At 36.0% G+C, this 14566-nt stretch overlaps 2 protein-coding genes across 2 annotated transcripts in view; one reads left to right on the top strand and one right to left on the bottom strand.

The window, feature by feature from the left end:
* Window positions 1-13219, bottom strand: part of LOC114251330 (carboxylesterase 1C) — a 43330-nt gene extending 30111 nt beyond the window's left edge. The window contains exon 1 of the mRNA XM_089739392.1: window positions 12666-13219. Within this exon, the coding sequence (XP_089595518.1) occupies window positions 12666-13071 (406 nt within the window). The 5' untranslated portion in view covers window positions 13072-13219. The remainder of the gene's footprint in view (window positions 1-12665) is intronic.
* Window positions 7957-10505, top strand: LOC114246398 (uncharacterized). The gene is made up of 2 exons (XM_028178893.2): window positions 7957-8181; window positions 8493-10505. Exons 1-2 carry the CDS (start codon window positions 8024-8026, stop codon window positions 10228-10230), a joined length of 1896 nt encoding a protein of 631 aa, XP_028034694.2. The 5' UTR covers window positions 7957-8023; the 3' UTR covers window positions 10231-10505.
* Window positions 13220-14566: the final 1347 nt, after the last annotated feature.

The raw sequence follows: 14566 nt of genomic DNA, 5'->3' as shown, positions 1-14566 counted from the left end.
AAAAAAATCTATTCGTTTCTAACCTAAGTACTAAGTTTAAAATATAATATCACATCAGGAAGTAATTTTAAAAGCACTTACAAGACTCGCAGGCATCAAAGACCCATAATTACGAATAACGTGAGACAGTCATGACCCAACGGTATCCGGGTCCACTATTTATTGTTATCTAGTTTTTCATGAACATACCACGGCCCACCGGTGTGCTTAGTGCGAGTTTTTTAACGTTCTAAATAGCCTAAAAGTTAACTCACTTTGTATGGAGTCGGAACGTTTGCCGCTAGGTTGCAAATTTGTGTTAACTTTTACGCTATCGAGAACGTTAAATAACTCGCACTAAGCACACGGGTCTTAAGTGGTTACCGGGCTCGTATTCACAACGTGAATGCACCCGCCCACCTCAATACATGAGATCAAAGACCCAATTTTATTATTTAACTAGCTGACCCGGCAGACTTCGTAGTGCCTCAATCGATAAATAAAAGACCTAAAGTTTTGTATAAAATAAACTTAAAACAAACAAAAGGAATCCGTCCGACGGAGGACACATCAAAAGAAAAACAAAATTGTTATTTTTGTAATTCCGAGCATTTTCATATTTATATACCTTTTAAACCTTCTCTGGACTTCCACAAATAATTCAAGACCAAAATTAGCCAAATCGGTCCAGCCGTTCTCGAGTTTTAGCGAGACTAACGAACAGCAATACATTTTTTGTATAGGTATATAGATAAAGATAATTACTGCCCCATCCGAACTACAACGCATGGCTTTAGACTGAAACCTTGGAACGACTAAACTGAACATACACAATAAACAATACTTTGAATCCTGTTTTGCTATGAAAACATACGCACGCTCGGCCATTATATATTTCCGATTCATCGATGTCCATATTTTCATCTTTCAAAGAGCCCACTTAAGAAATTTCTTCTGTAGAAGGAATATTGTAATGTGGTATAGAGAGGAAGCTGAATCGAAATTCCCCGCAGTCAATATCGAACAATATTGAAAACGATCCCATTGTTACGCAAGTCTCGTACTATTTTCCCTACCTATGCTGATAGCCTTGAGAGGCTATTTCAGCCTCTCCTTGTTGTGTAGGTGAGCTCACGGGGCTCAAACCGGGCGTGTTGCTAACGCTGGCCCTAGTTAGAGCCGTGCTTCACAGAATCTACCACCGGATCGGAAACGCGACCCACTAAGAAGATCCGGCGAGAAACTCAGTGGGCTGTGTCTATAGGTGAATTCACTCGTCGAGCCCTTCGACACAGACGACGACTCATACTTGAAGAGTGCGTATTTAATGTTGACACGCTTTTATTACTTTCAGATATATTTTTACTAGCCAACGACTTGTTAAGATTCGCGGGGATCGGCTGGATGTAGGCAACGCAGTACCGATTGTTGTGACGAGGCTTGGGGGAGGTCTTTGTCGAGCATTAAGCGCCTCTGGGCTGAAAGATAGTTAATAGGCCAAAATGTACAGACGACCTTACGGCTGACTTGCCCTTCAGAGCAGCATAACGCAAATACCCTTACCTACCTTGAGAAGATGCGACGAGAAACTTAGCGGGCTGATGTTGCGGGTTAGGTTTCGCGTCGAACTCTTTGTCCCAATACCTTCTTTTCTTTTACGGCAGATATCTAATATCTGTGTTAGTGATTCGGCTGTATTCTTACGGACGCGTCTAGGGCATCGACGGTGACTAGCTCCTGCGCCAGCCAATACCGGGAAGTAGTCAGCGGCGGCCACGATGGGCCGGTTATTACGCCCGATCGAAGTTACTTACTAATAGCAGCAACTTTACAACATTTTGGACTATCAGGAATAACTTCATGTAAAAATCGAACCTGTCGAATTTGTGAATTTCCGTATTTATTTTGTGTTGGATTCAAACTATCCTGCGTAGTGCTGTCGTGATAAAGCGTTCTAATATGAAAATCAGTACGCCGCTTTAACAAAACAACTGAGACAGAAATGCATCTTAACTGTCTGCTTTAGCCAAAAAACTCCAGCAGTCGTCTGAATTTCTATGCGTCTCTATGACTTAATGAAACGATAAAAATTACAGAAATAGCTGGTAAATGTATTAACAGTAATCGTCCGATTTTCGTTTGCATGCTAGAATACATTCCAGAATAAATAGTATTAATTTTTTAATAATGTTTTGTAGTGTGAAATTACATTGGATTTTACAATTGTGTTATTTAGGAACGTAGGCATTCAGCGAATTATTTTGAGAAAAAATACTTACTAGTATTCAGAGAATTTTCAATAACATTGTCTATTTAGAAATAACTATTTTTCTTAGAGTACCTATGTGAGCCATATATGAGAGTAGACAAAAACATCCCTAAATCTATTACGAATATTTAATGTTTCCCGTGCTGTATGGCAAGTGGTGCCGTCCTGTTGGAGCCACGTGCTTGTGAGAATAGCATCTATCCTAGGCTACAAAAAGTTTGTTTTTGTTACGCGCTGGGGTTCGGGATAAATAAATGTTCCACCAAAGTACAACTTAAAACTGTATTAACGCTTCGAACACTTAAAACACAAACGCTTTAAAATTCTCAATTCACTTCTTCCGCTTCGCGTCAGGTGATCTGTTCGCTGTTTCGCTTCGAGTAGTTCCGATTTCTAACTGACTGCGTGTCATCTCTACAATGCTTTTATGGTCGGTACGACATCCCTAGAATCGTCGAGAGCATTCCTCACAAATCGAGTATTTTCGATGTGTGTTTCCGATATCTGACAATAGATGGCGTTGTACTTCTCGAGCGTTCTAGATATTACTGGATCCTTTGGTATTCGTTCCGGCTATTCGGCGATAGATGGCGTCACTCTTACCGGCGTAACATTATCATCGTCCGATATCGGTCGCCATTGACAGTGAGTGTGGCTTACTGCGCATCTTCGAAGATTTTGATAACAAATATTAACAATTTCTACGCGTTGTTGAAGCTTTTCGCGTTCCATGGTGAAATGTCACGACTATGTATTCATGCCAAATTTGACAGCTACCGCTCTACCAAGATGGCCACTATGAGCTGTCAAAGTTCGCGCGTCCATTGAAAAACCCTTTAAGGTTGTCACTGCTATTTGCCTACAAAAAGCTAGGACAGGGACAACAATGTACATGAAAATTGTTGTACATTATAAAATAAAATACATTATAAAATAGATTGTCGTAACTTGAAGCCTGTAATATCTTATCTCATCCTATCACCCCTCAGGCGATTAAACGGATTACATTCGGCCCCTTGAAAACCCCGTGGGGTGAATCCAGAATAATTAGGTTGAAAATTTTGATTTGTAACTTTTTCATAGAAGCATCAAAACTTTGCTCTTAAAATTTACTTGAGAGATCGAATACGGTCTATTGTAGCATACACACATCGGATATAATATTCACATTACGGTATGAGACATAAAATAATCAGCTTTACGGGTCAAAATTTAAGATGGCCGAATTACCTAAAAAAAACTAATGTATAAAATGCGAATATCACTGAACTAGTTTGTATTTTTTAATAATTATTGTTTATATGTTGTTACCTGATTTTTAATAATATATCCCTATGTTACAACCACATTAAACTTAAGTTAGCTCGACATTTTCCAATCCAGAATTAGGCCTGGGAGAGCTAAAGAAACGAGCCAATGAAATACAGTCGATAAATATGATATAACTCCTGGATAAAATAAAATAAAATAAAAATAAAATAGTTGGGTAAAATTAAACAAAATTTTCCCTTAAAATGTCAAAACGCAAAACACTCATAACATTTTCGTTTTTCGTAATTACTTGAAATGTGGTTAAATTAAAACACCGGTTGGTCTCTACGTGACAAGGCTGTCTCGACACATTACATTTAGACGAATAAACCAAGCATACTAACGAAATGTTCGGTGTAAAAAGGGTAATGTTTTATTATGGTTTTACGTCACTTTTGTGCCTCACAATAGAGGATTTAATAAATTAATATAGTACGGTCAGTAAAGTTCGGTATAATTTCTACAAAACGCTCTCCGACAATCTCCCTCGATAAATCGTTAATAAAATATGAAGGTATATAATAGAACAATCCATAACTTTAATGATCTTGGAGAAAATCGTTGAAGTTTATTTATTACTAGCGGCCCGCTACGGTTCCGCTCGGGTCTTTAACAAAAATTTCAACGATATTTGACATTGTTTTATTTTTAAAAATAAAAGAACATTTATTGCGGCATAACTATGATAGTTAGACATATGCTGTCGCGACACTTTTTGTAAATAATAATGTGCTCTACAAAATCGTAGTACATTATTTTATTCTATTATGAATAGTTTTCGCAGGGCACGCGATGTAAACAATATTTTAGGTAATTTTTTTACACCTTGGGTTACATTATTAGAGTTTTAGTATGGATCCCTAATATTTTTCAAAAAAGATTATAGCCTATGTCACCCGGAAATAGTGTAGCTTCCAAACAGTGAAAGAGTTTCTCAAATCGGTTCTGTAGTTTCGGAGCCTATTCAATACAAACAAACAAACAAATCTTTCCTCTTTATAATATTAGTACAGAAGAAGTATAGATGATATTAAGTGGTAAACGTTTCATGGCAAAGATTCTTAAAACTTATTTTCACTTTATATTCAAGTGCAAATAACTTTCTTTCGCATTTAAATTTACATTAAAATCACATAAACGAATACAATTTTATTGGTTTACAGTCAAAATCTGTTATAACGACATCGAAGGGACTGCTCATATTCAGTCGTAAAAACCGATAGTCGTAACAACCGGTGATGTTTAATGTGTATCGTGCAAGTACAAACAAATCGATAGGGAATTATTGGAAAAATATATTTATATAATACGCGATTTTTCTTCAATATTAATTTGTTTTATTTTTCTTTGCGACATTTTGAAAGTTTCACGAATAACTCCACAAAGTTTTGGTGTGTCTTGTGTATAGAGATAAGTAACAAACTAACTGAAGAGATATGAAGAAGCGGGCTTTGACTACCGCAAACAAGAATTAGAAAAGACCCTACACTAAACTAAATCCTATTGTTTTCTTTCCTGATTTTAAAAGCCATTGAAGACAAATGTGGATACCTATTCAAATTGTTTACAATACAGCTTAGCCGGTCGTTCTAACAGATCTAATTCTCCGAAATATTACTTAAATGTGGTCGTTTTATGAGGTATGTCGTTATTACCAATGTCGTAGAAAGCAATATTTTTAATAAGGCGGTCATATGGCATTCAGCCGGGACCTCTGTTCTTGGTTATTATAACCGGCATGTTGTATTAAACAATGTCGCAGTAAACGGTTTTGACTGTATTTGCAAGACTGGTATAAGATTAATTAGTTAGAATCTACATCAATTAAATTGTGGAGTGTGCTAGCAAAATCTTGAAAAGTTTATTGCTAATATCATGTTCAGGGCTCTTTGAAGATTATTTATGGGCCACTTGAGGTTAGACGATCTTTAAAATACACTTTCGGGTTATTAATAGAGTAAAGAACCTTACAGATATGCCGTTACCAATTCTGACACTGTATTGGTTCAGTCGTTTTATTTGCCAACTCTCTATCCGGTAAAATATGTTTTTACCAACGTCCTTCACTTTGTGTTTTTTTTTTACCTTTTTTCATTACCCGGTTCCTGTCAACTACGGGAATTAATGAAGTTTTTTTATTGTTACACGAACCAAAAGTATACATCTTCAATATTACTAAAGTCTATTTGTTCATTAGTCTGTTCAAATTTTTTAAAATACATTTCTACCCAGAAAAGCCTCTCAATGAAAATATGACCGAATTATTTTTACACTGCCGCCCTTTTTTTTTACACGTACTACGAGCTATTTTCAGGTTGTTTTTTTTTAATCTCATATATGACGATTATAGCATTACAAAGTCGACTGGAATGCCACCACTCACCTTGTGGCATGAGGCTTTATAACGGCTGTCACATTCTTCAAACAGGAACGTATTACTTTCGCGCTGTGCTTACTCGAATAGGCTCAAACACCCTCCGGGCGTAATAGGCCCTTAGGCTACCAACGAATAAGTAAGGGAAAAAAGGCTCAAAAGACGATTTACCTCCTGAAATTACGGACGGTATAATTCTTTTTCTTTGTTTATTGCTTATATGGGTGGATGAGTTCACAGCCTACCTGATGTTAAGTATTACTGGAGCCCATAGACATCTACAACGTAAATAAGCCACCCACCTTGAGATATTAGTTCTAAGATCTCAGTATAATGACAGCGGCTGCCCCACTCTTCAAACCGAAACGCAATATTCATCTAATTAAAGAATTCATCCTTACTTTTCCTTACTTTTCCAAGCCCCGACCTGCTTTAAACTGGTTAAGGCAGTAAAACCTGCAATATTTTACCTCAAATCGATTCCGTACTTCACGACTGACGTACAAGCCATACGTAACCGTCAGCCGATAAATGACCGCCATTACTTGCAGTGTTGCCGTCTTCGAAATGGCAAATGTCATTGCGTTGGCCGGCAGCTACTTACAGTAAATAAGATTTTAAAAGAATTTTGACTAATATTACATTGGTTTTCCGTTTCAATCTACAAAAACAATTAATATATATGTTTTATATAGATAAATTAAATTATTACGCTGTTGAGTGGATTTAAAATTCAAAAGTTTTTATTCGAGAAAACCACCATATGAATATTTAATATGGTAATAAAAAAGCCACAGTTAAAATGTTGGAGAATTAAATTTTTAGCAAGCAAACAATTGAAAGGTTTCAATGGAAATCTATTTTTAAAAACAAACATTCCAAAGGTTGAAGAATTACGTTTAATTCCGGCTGGAATGTTTTATTTGATTCTGAAATTGTCGCGAGGGAGGTAAATATGATTTATTGTACAGGAAACAGCCTAAATTATGCGAATTGAAGACGATCGAAGGGGAACGGCAACGAGCACCTCCGCACCCCACACGTGGCCAGCAATGACTTTCTTATCAGATCCCGCCCGAAGTCGGTACCGAAAACTGGGTTAATGAAGGACCCGATATTCCTTCTAGGCATGTACTTAGTTCGTACAAGAACTTAACCAGTTCGAAATATATTGTAAAAAAATACGGTATTCAGTTGAATTGGATTTTCGAGTCAGTGATTAATGGCTTGGATTATATAGACTTTCGGATTTTGAATTTTTTCTAAATTAATGTTAAATTAATGTAGGATTAGGACTGCGGCACATACAGTAAGATTGTTCCATTATTGCACTTTTATTGTTCACTTCTCAAATTTTCTTTATTATATTAAAAATTATCTGATACCTTTCCTACGCTTCGTTCTACAATCGTCTATCGCTATCTTGCTTTTTTCTGTCATTATCTTTTCCCTTTCTTACAGTTTTCTTTTACTCAGATCTTAACGCTTCATTCTACACACTTTTCATAAGTTCCGTTCTTACCAATTTTGTTAGAGACGATTTCTGTTTTATTCACCAAATAAGCGCCAAATAATTCTCAGCCAACCTGAAGTTAACATTCAATTCTCACTTGTATTATGTGTTTTACATGAAATGTTTATGTATTCAGTAAGCTTCCGCTTGATCTCTGTGGTGAGATCATAGTTTTTTTCTGGAAATGTTTTTCCTCACACAAATCCTGTAATAAAGTGATGACGCTATACCGTAAGCGAGTTCAATGAAATGCGAGAAATGTTGCCAGCAAGAGAAAAAGTGATAAATAAGCATTCCTTTCCCCGCGACAAGCCAGTACTCGGATGATCGATGTAACACATAATTTGTCACGGATTTACCCTCCGAAGTCAGGAGTGTAGAAAAATAAAATGACTAATACTTATTTTGCCATGAATTAAAAATACGGTAGTTTTTTCGTTTCTTTGAACGATAAATGCAAAAAATAATATAGGTAGGAATCTGAGTAGCTTTAATAAGTTATACTAAGGTAGGTGCGGGTAATAAGGCCTATCGGCTAATAAGGCCTAAGTAACGAAAAAACAATTTAAAATGTTCGATGCCGCTCAAGGACACAATCATAGGTAGCTACACTCCTAAGATGGCGCGTCAAAATTGTCGCGACGCGTCGCTCGCTTGTTTCGACCAGTGCGATGTGATCTTTTGTGAGGGGTGGTTGTGTGTGGTAAGAGTAATAAAAAATAGTCCGACTGAATCGTAAGTAATGTTTGTAATATTACACTTTTATATATAATTTTACGCTACAATTTTCTGTTTTTCATGCTTCTATTGATCTTTGATATCTGAGTAATATATCATGAATCAGTTAGTGTATTTTTTTGTATATCTTTATACCCTATATCAGCGGTTAATAAAGCCTATCAAATTTGACAGTAGGCCTTATTATAATCCTCTTTTTATAACACTATTTGACAGCTTTCCAACTAATATTTTAAATATTTCGTAAAATGTTATGAATGTTTATAAGTAATTACGACTGTTTACTAATTACTTTATTGTAATTTTAGTGTCTACATTATGATGCCCCGCAAACGAGCATTGTGGTCTGAAAATGACTTGGTTTCGGCTGTCCAAGCAGTAAGAAGAGGAATACTAAGCACATATAGAGCTGCTGAGAGGTATAAAGTCCCCAGGAGAACCATTAGAAACCATCTCCAGACCGGAAGCTTGAAAAAGACACTAGGTCGAAAATCTATTCTCAGTGACGACCAGGAAGCTGATCTTGTTAGCAGAATTATAAGGTTTGCTGAAGTAGGTTTGCCTGTGACACCACGGATTCTCCGACGCTTGGTCTATAAATTTTGTGAGCTTAATAAGGTGAAGCATAACTTTAATCAAAATGCTGGAGTAGCTGGTAAAGATTGGTTTAAAGCATTTATGAAAAGACATCCCGAAATATCTAGAAGAAAAGCTCAGTTTATTAATCCAGCCAGGGCACAAAAGCTTAACAAATTTATCGTTAATGATCACTTCAACAAACTTAATGAAATTTATGATAATCTAGATTTGCAAAACCACCCTGAAAGAATTTATAATATGGATGAGAAAGGCTGCCGTCTAACAATTCATCATCAACAGACTGTTTTGGCAAAGAAGGGTGCTAAAAGAGTGCATTTACAGTCTTCGGAACACGCTGAAAGTGTCACCATAGCGGGATGTGTAAATGCACTTGGTACTGCTATACCACCAATGATCATATTTAAAGGTAAACGATTGAAGCCAGAATTATATGATAATTTGCCACCAGGTTCTCTAGTAGAAAAATCTGCAAAGGGCTATATGACTAATGAACTTTTTAAAGAATTTCTGAAGCACCTAGCTAGATATAAAAGTGCAGGAAAGTCCCTTTTAATATTTGATGGAGCAGCTTGTCACTTAGACTTAACCATCGTTGAAGTCGCAGATTCACTCGACATATCATTATACTGTTTACCTTCGAATACCACTCACGAACTGCAACCCCTAGATAAAGCTGTCTATCGATCATTTGAACACCACTGGGATGCAGAAGTCTTATCATTTATGGAACAAAACCCAGACAAAAGGCTCACTAAGGCACGGTTTAATGTTATTCTTTCAAATGTCTGGTCCAAATGCATGACTCATAATAACATTACAAGCGGCTTTAAAACCACTGGTTTATATCCATTGAATCCACAGGCTATTCCAGAAACAGCTTTTGCTCCGTCTTTATTGACAGAAGTTCCAGGTCTTGTAGTTGACACAGTTGATAAAGAAAATTCGCAACCTCGCATCTCCCCCAAGCCAATAACCCCAAGACCCTCCACGTCGACAGCACAAGAAGAAAGAATTGATAGCAGCGTAAACAGACCTTCTGGAAGATTTTACCGCATGGTTTACGGTAGTTCTAGTTCAGATGATGAAGAAGACCAAGTGCCACTCGCTCTAGTAAAAAGAACAGCATTTCAGCAACTTATGCCTACACCTGCGAAAAATACTGAAAAAACACAAAATGTTAGAAGAAAAGCCATTAATTATCGGGGAACTCCAGTCATCAAGGACCTATTCGACAAAAACAAGAAAGAGAAGAAAATAAGAAAGAGGTCAACTCTTAAAGAAATACATGACAAACAAAACAATGCTAGTTGGTACTGTCACGCTTGTGAGGAGGATAAGATGGAAGACATGAGGGCATGTTCAAATTGCGGCAAGTGGTATCATGAGGAATGCGTCGGTTTGACAGTAAATGACATAGATAATTTTGAGTGCCCTGATGGATGTTAAACAAAGAAATATGTTGTAATTTTGAAGACTAAGCATGATTAATGCATATACATTATAATTAATCTCAATTACCAAATATTAGAAGCCTATTTTGTATATTTATGAGTGTTAAAATCTTAGGCTTTATTATCCTACTATAGTATAATAAGGCCTACTGACAAGGTTTTTAAAAATGTTTTATTTTATGTTTGTTTACGGCAAAAGAGGCCATTTTTTGTTAACATTTTATAGTAATTGATCTGTAGGTTTAATTAATATTACAATTTATTGAGTCGTATACATAGTTTTTATTTTATTTCAAATTTCCCTTAGGTAGGCCTTATTACCCGCAGCTACCTTACATATAAAAATCAAACCCGCAGAATTGTAATTTACGTAATTACCGGTGGTAGGACCGCTTGTGAGTCCACACGGGTAGGTACCACCACCCTGCCTATTTCTGCAGTGAAGCAGTAATGCGTTTCGGTTTGAAGCGTGGGCAGCCGTTGTAACTATACTGAGACCTTAGAACTCATATCTCAAAGTAGATGACGGCATTTACGCTGTAGATGTCTATGGGCTCCAGTAACTACTTAATACCAGATGGGCTGTGAGCTCGGCCATCCATATAACCAATAAAAATATATATTTAAGTATCCCATAGACACTAGTTTTTCGCTGGATCTTCTCAGTAGGTCGCGATTTCGAGCTGCTGATAGATTCAACGAAGCACTGTTCTTGCTAGGGCCAGCGTTAGCAAATTCTTTCAGGCTGAGCCCGTGAGCTTATCTAGCAATCCGCGAGTGACTGGAATAGCCTCTTAGTCTACCAACGAATAAGTCGGGAACATTTTTTTTCATCAGCTTATGAAGAAGCAGAACAGTTGGTGTTTTATAATTTCTTCAAAGAACACAGAATTGAATTTGAAAATAGATCTGATGAATATTAGTTTAATAAAAATGAATTAGAATAATGCGTAACACTACGCATTTTGTTTTACAGGCGATTTTTTTTGCACGATGTTAGCCATCTATATTACTACACTGTTTGTTGAATTCAAATGCAAGCTATTACTAACATATTATTATGGTCATGAATGTCAACGATCCCAGGCACAGAGCCAACCAGCACTAGATTCAATTCTAGTATGTTAAAGGGTTCCAGTAACTGTTTAATACCAGGTAGAGGAGGAGTTCTTTCTCTCGTCTATGCAATAAAAAAATGTAGTAAAAAACCTATCAAGAGTTTTTTACTGGTGACAGGACTTCTTGTGAGACCGCGCGGGTAGGTACCCTGCCTATTTCTGCCGTGAAGCAGTGATGCGTTTCGGTTTGAAGGGTAGGGCAGCCGTTGAAACTAAACTGAGATCTTAGAACTTATATCTCAAGGTGGGTGGCGCATTTACGTTGTAGATGTCTATGGGCTCCAGTAATACTTAACATCAGATGGGCTGTGAGCTCGTCCACCCATCTAAGCAATAAAAAAAAGGTTGATAGGTACAAATAATTGAAAATAATGTTAACGCGACATATAAGCGTAAATTCAATTATTTCTACAACTATCAAATACCGAAGGAAATACATGCATAAATATCTACAAGTCGGTTAGACAGAGAGAATCGAAAACTGTAGAAATGTACTTTTTATTTCAGAGCAATTTTATATTAAATTTTGTTGGAGCAAATTAAGAATTATGACAGACATTTTCCGCTTTAATTATTTACTTAGCTTCAGAGCTTTCATTTAATGTTGAAGTAAGCGCTTCTTCAAAGAGTTGTCCGAGCGAGGACATTAGCTTTTAAGTAATTTTGTTAAAAACGTTATGAAAAATATTTTAGTTTGCCATAGGGAGGAACTTTTCCTGTTTCTTCTTTAAGCGTTTCTTTAACATCAACCATTCGTATATCCGGTTCTATTATTCGAACTTTATCGAAAAAAACGTCATAAGAAAATACGCCTCAGAGCGAGGTAACGCCGCCTGAGTCATGCGGTTCGGATTGAAATACAATCGTCGTGTGATAAAATAATATATGTAAGCTACATAATAATATGTTCCTTTTTTGAAATTGGGTCAATGAGAAAATGGGTATGGCAAAATGGGTGAATGGGTTTCTAAATTGTCTAAAAACGACGAGAAAAGACGAGCTTTTGATAATTTTAGAAGATATACTGTAATTCTAATGGAGTAAATTTATGAACGAAAAATCATGGCTATAATAGAGGATTTAGATCGACTGGTAATAAAACATTACCTTATTATGAATACTTTAGGGATTAAGCAAAGGAATAACTTGTATTGATTCAATCGAAATCCAATTTGAATTTCCTCTCATTGCAAAAATCTATTTACTTACTTACCGAAATATTTGTAACCATTAAATTTAATTTCGTTTTTATTACCTTCATTAAATCGATATTTTCAAATCAGCCACAATATATGATTCAGAAATTACTCACCATCAGGCACGTAGACATTGAGGTATAAACAGTCTTCCGAATACTCTTTCTCCCTAGGCTCCTCCATCTGCGACTCTAGTAGCTTCATAAACAATTCATCGTGCTTCTTCAATGGATTCTGCAAGTCTTCTTTCTTAAGAACCCTCTGCATGCAATCCGGCGCGAATATTGTTGCATTCCTGACGCCCTCCCACTGTGGCAGGTTCGCGATTTCCGGAGCAGCAAATCTTCGAAATTCAACCGGCGGTTGAGCGTACGGAACGCCAACGTAAGCGGCCACACGTTTAGTACGAAACCTCGTAATGTACATTCCAGATATTGTACCTTGATTGACCAAAGTCACTTGTTTCGGCTCCCTTCCCAGTACAAAAGTCGTTTGCAATAACAACACTATTATGCTCAACATTGTCAAAATATCCGTTAATCACGTGATTCTGTATTTAAATTTTAAAAGTCTCATCGTTATTTTGTAATTAGAACTTAAGTGAAATCGCCACAAAATTTTAAATTCTGAATTTGAATTTTATTTATTTTTTTGTTTGACTAAAGCGAATCGTTCGATTTTCATGGCGAATTGTGGGCTGTCGGGCTCGAAGGTGGTGCGTTACTGCTTCTCGTGCAGAGTTCGGCTCGTAAACAGTGGGGCTGTCCGTCGTTATAGCGACCAAGGAATTGCTTTTGTGCCTTAAGAGCGGGACAGAAGCGGCTTTTAATATAAATAATAGTTTAAAAAAACTAACAAAATACGCTTTTATAGAAAATCCAACAAAAAAATAGAAAATAAATTTTAATAAATTAGAATTAAAAATAGTGTAAGAAAAAATGATTTTATTGTAAAAAACCGTGGGGTGCTTTTCAAGTATCATCAAAATAACCCTTTTACTCATATCTGTTCATAAAATATTTATAACTACTGATACAATGCACCCACGCTTTTTTTACAATTAAATCATTTTTTCTTACACTTTTTTTAATTCAAATTTATTAAAATTTAATTTCTATTTTTTATTTGGATTTTCTATAAAAGCGTATTTTGTTAGTTTTTTAAAACTATTATTTATTTTTCATTTTTTAGTTGATATTCAATTTTTCTTTTTTTTTTTTTATTTTGAATTGTCATCGGTCCTTAATAAGTATACCAAATTTTGAGTTAATCCGACGTTTTGAAGGGGATCAAAATCATGTTCAAAGATTCCGTTACATACTAACATACATACGTCTGAAGCTAATAAAAGTGTATTAAAAACCGAAGTGCTGCCACTTAATAATAACGTAAAGGTATTTTGTTCATTGCAGTATTTATTCTACTATTGTTTACCTATTTGATTGTTAAGTAACGATTGATGTAGTGTACATAATTTTAATGTTGTAGTACATAATTTTAATAGCATTATTTAGCGATCGCTCGCTGATGTTTTATCGGATATTGTTACTAAGTTTCAGGAAAACAAAAGGTTTATAGGTATAGCTTACTTTTCTATGAAACAACAAAACATGTTTCAATGTAAATTTTAGTTTTGAACAATCGAGAAATTTTAGAAATTAGCGGCAGCTTATTGAAACGCCTCAGATAAATTGTTACCAGGGAAGCGTGCCGACAATTTTAGCAATTATTTAAATGAAAATTTCCTTCGTTTTTCATTCTCTCGCTGTCTCTGCTCGTTCCCGAGGGATGAACGTTATTGTTAATTTAATATCGCGTATTTACGCTAACCAATTCGGTATTCGGAGGAAATAATAAGCCGGGAAATTATTTAATTGATCGCTTCCATTATCGTGTCGTTTGACGGAGTTTAAATGCGATGTCGAGTTTAAAATATCAAATTGGCATGGACCAATTTAAATTGATAATAAATCGGGGGTCTGAAATTGTGATTCGCACAGCAAGGGTCTATGTATGT

The sequence above is a fragment of the Bombyx mandarina genome, chromosome 03 (assembly GCF_030267445.1).
Source record: "Bombyx mandarina strain Sakado chromosome 03, ASM3026744v2".
Classification (NCBI taxonomy): Eukaryota; Metazoa; Arthropoda; class Insecta; order Lepidoptera; family Bombycidae; genus Bombyx; species Bombyx mandarina.
The sequence above is the reverse complement of the archived record's forward strand: the minus strand, read 5'-3'. Positions and strand labels throughout refer to the sequence as shown.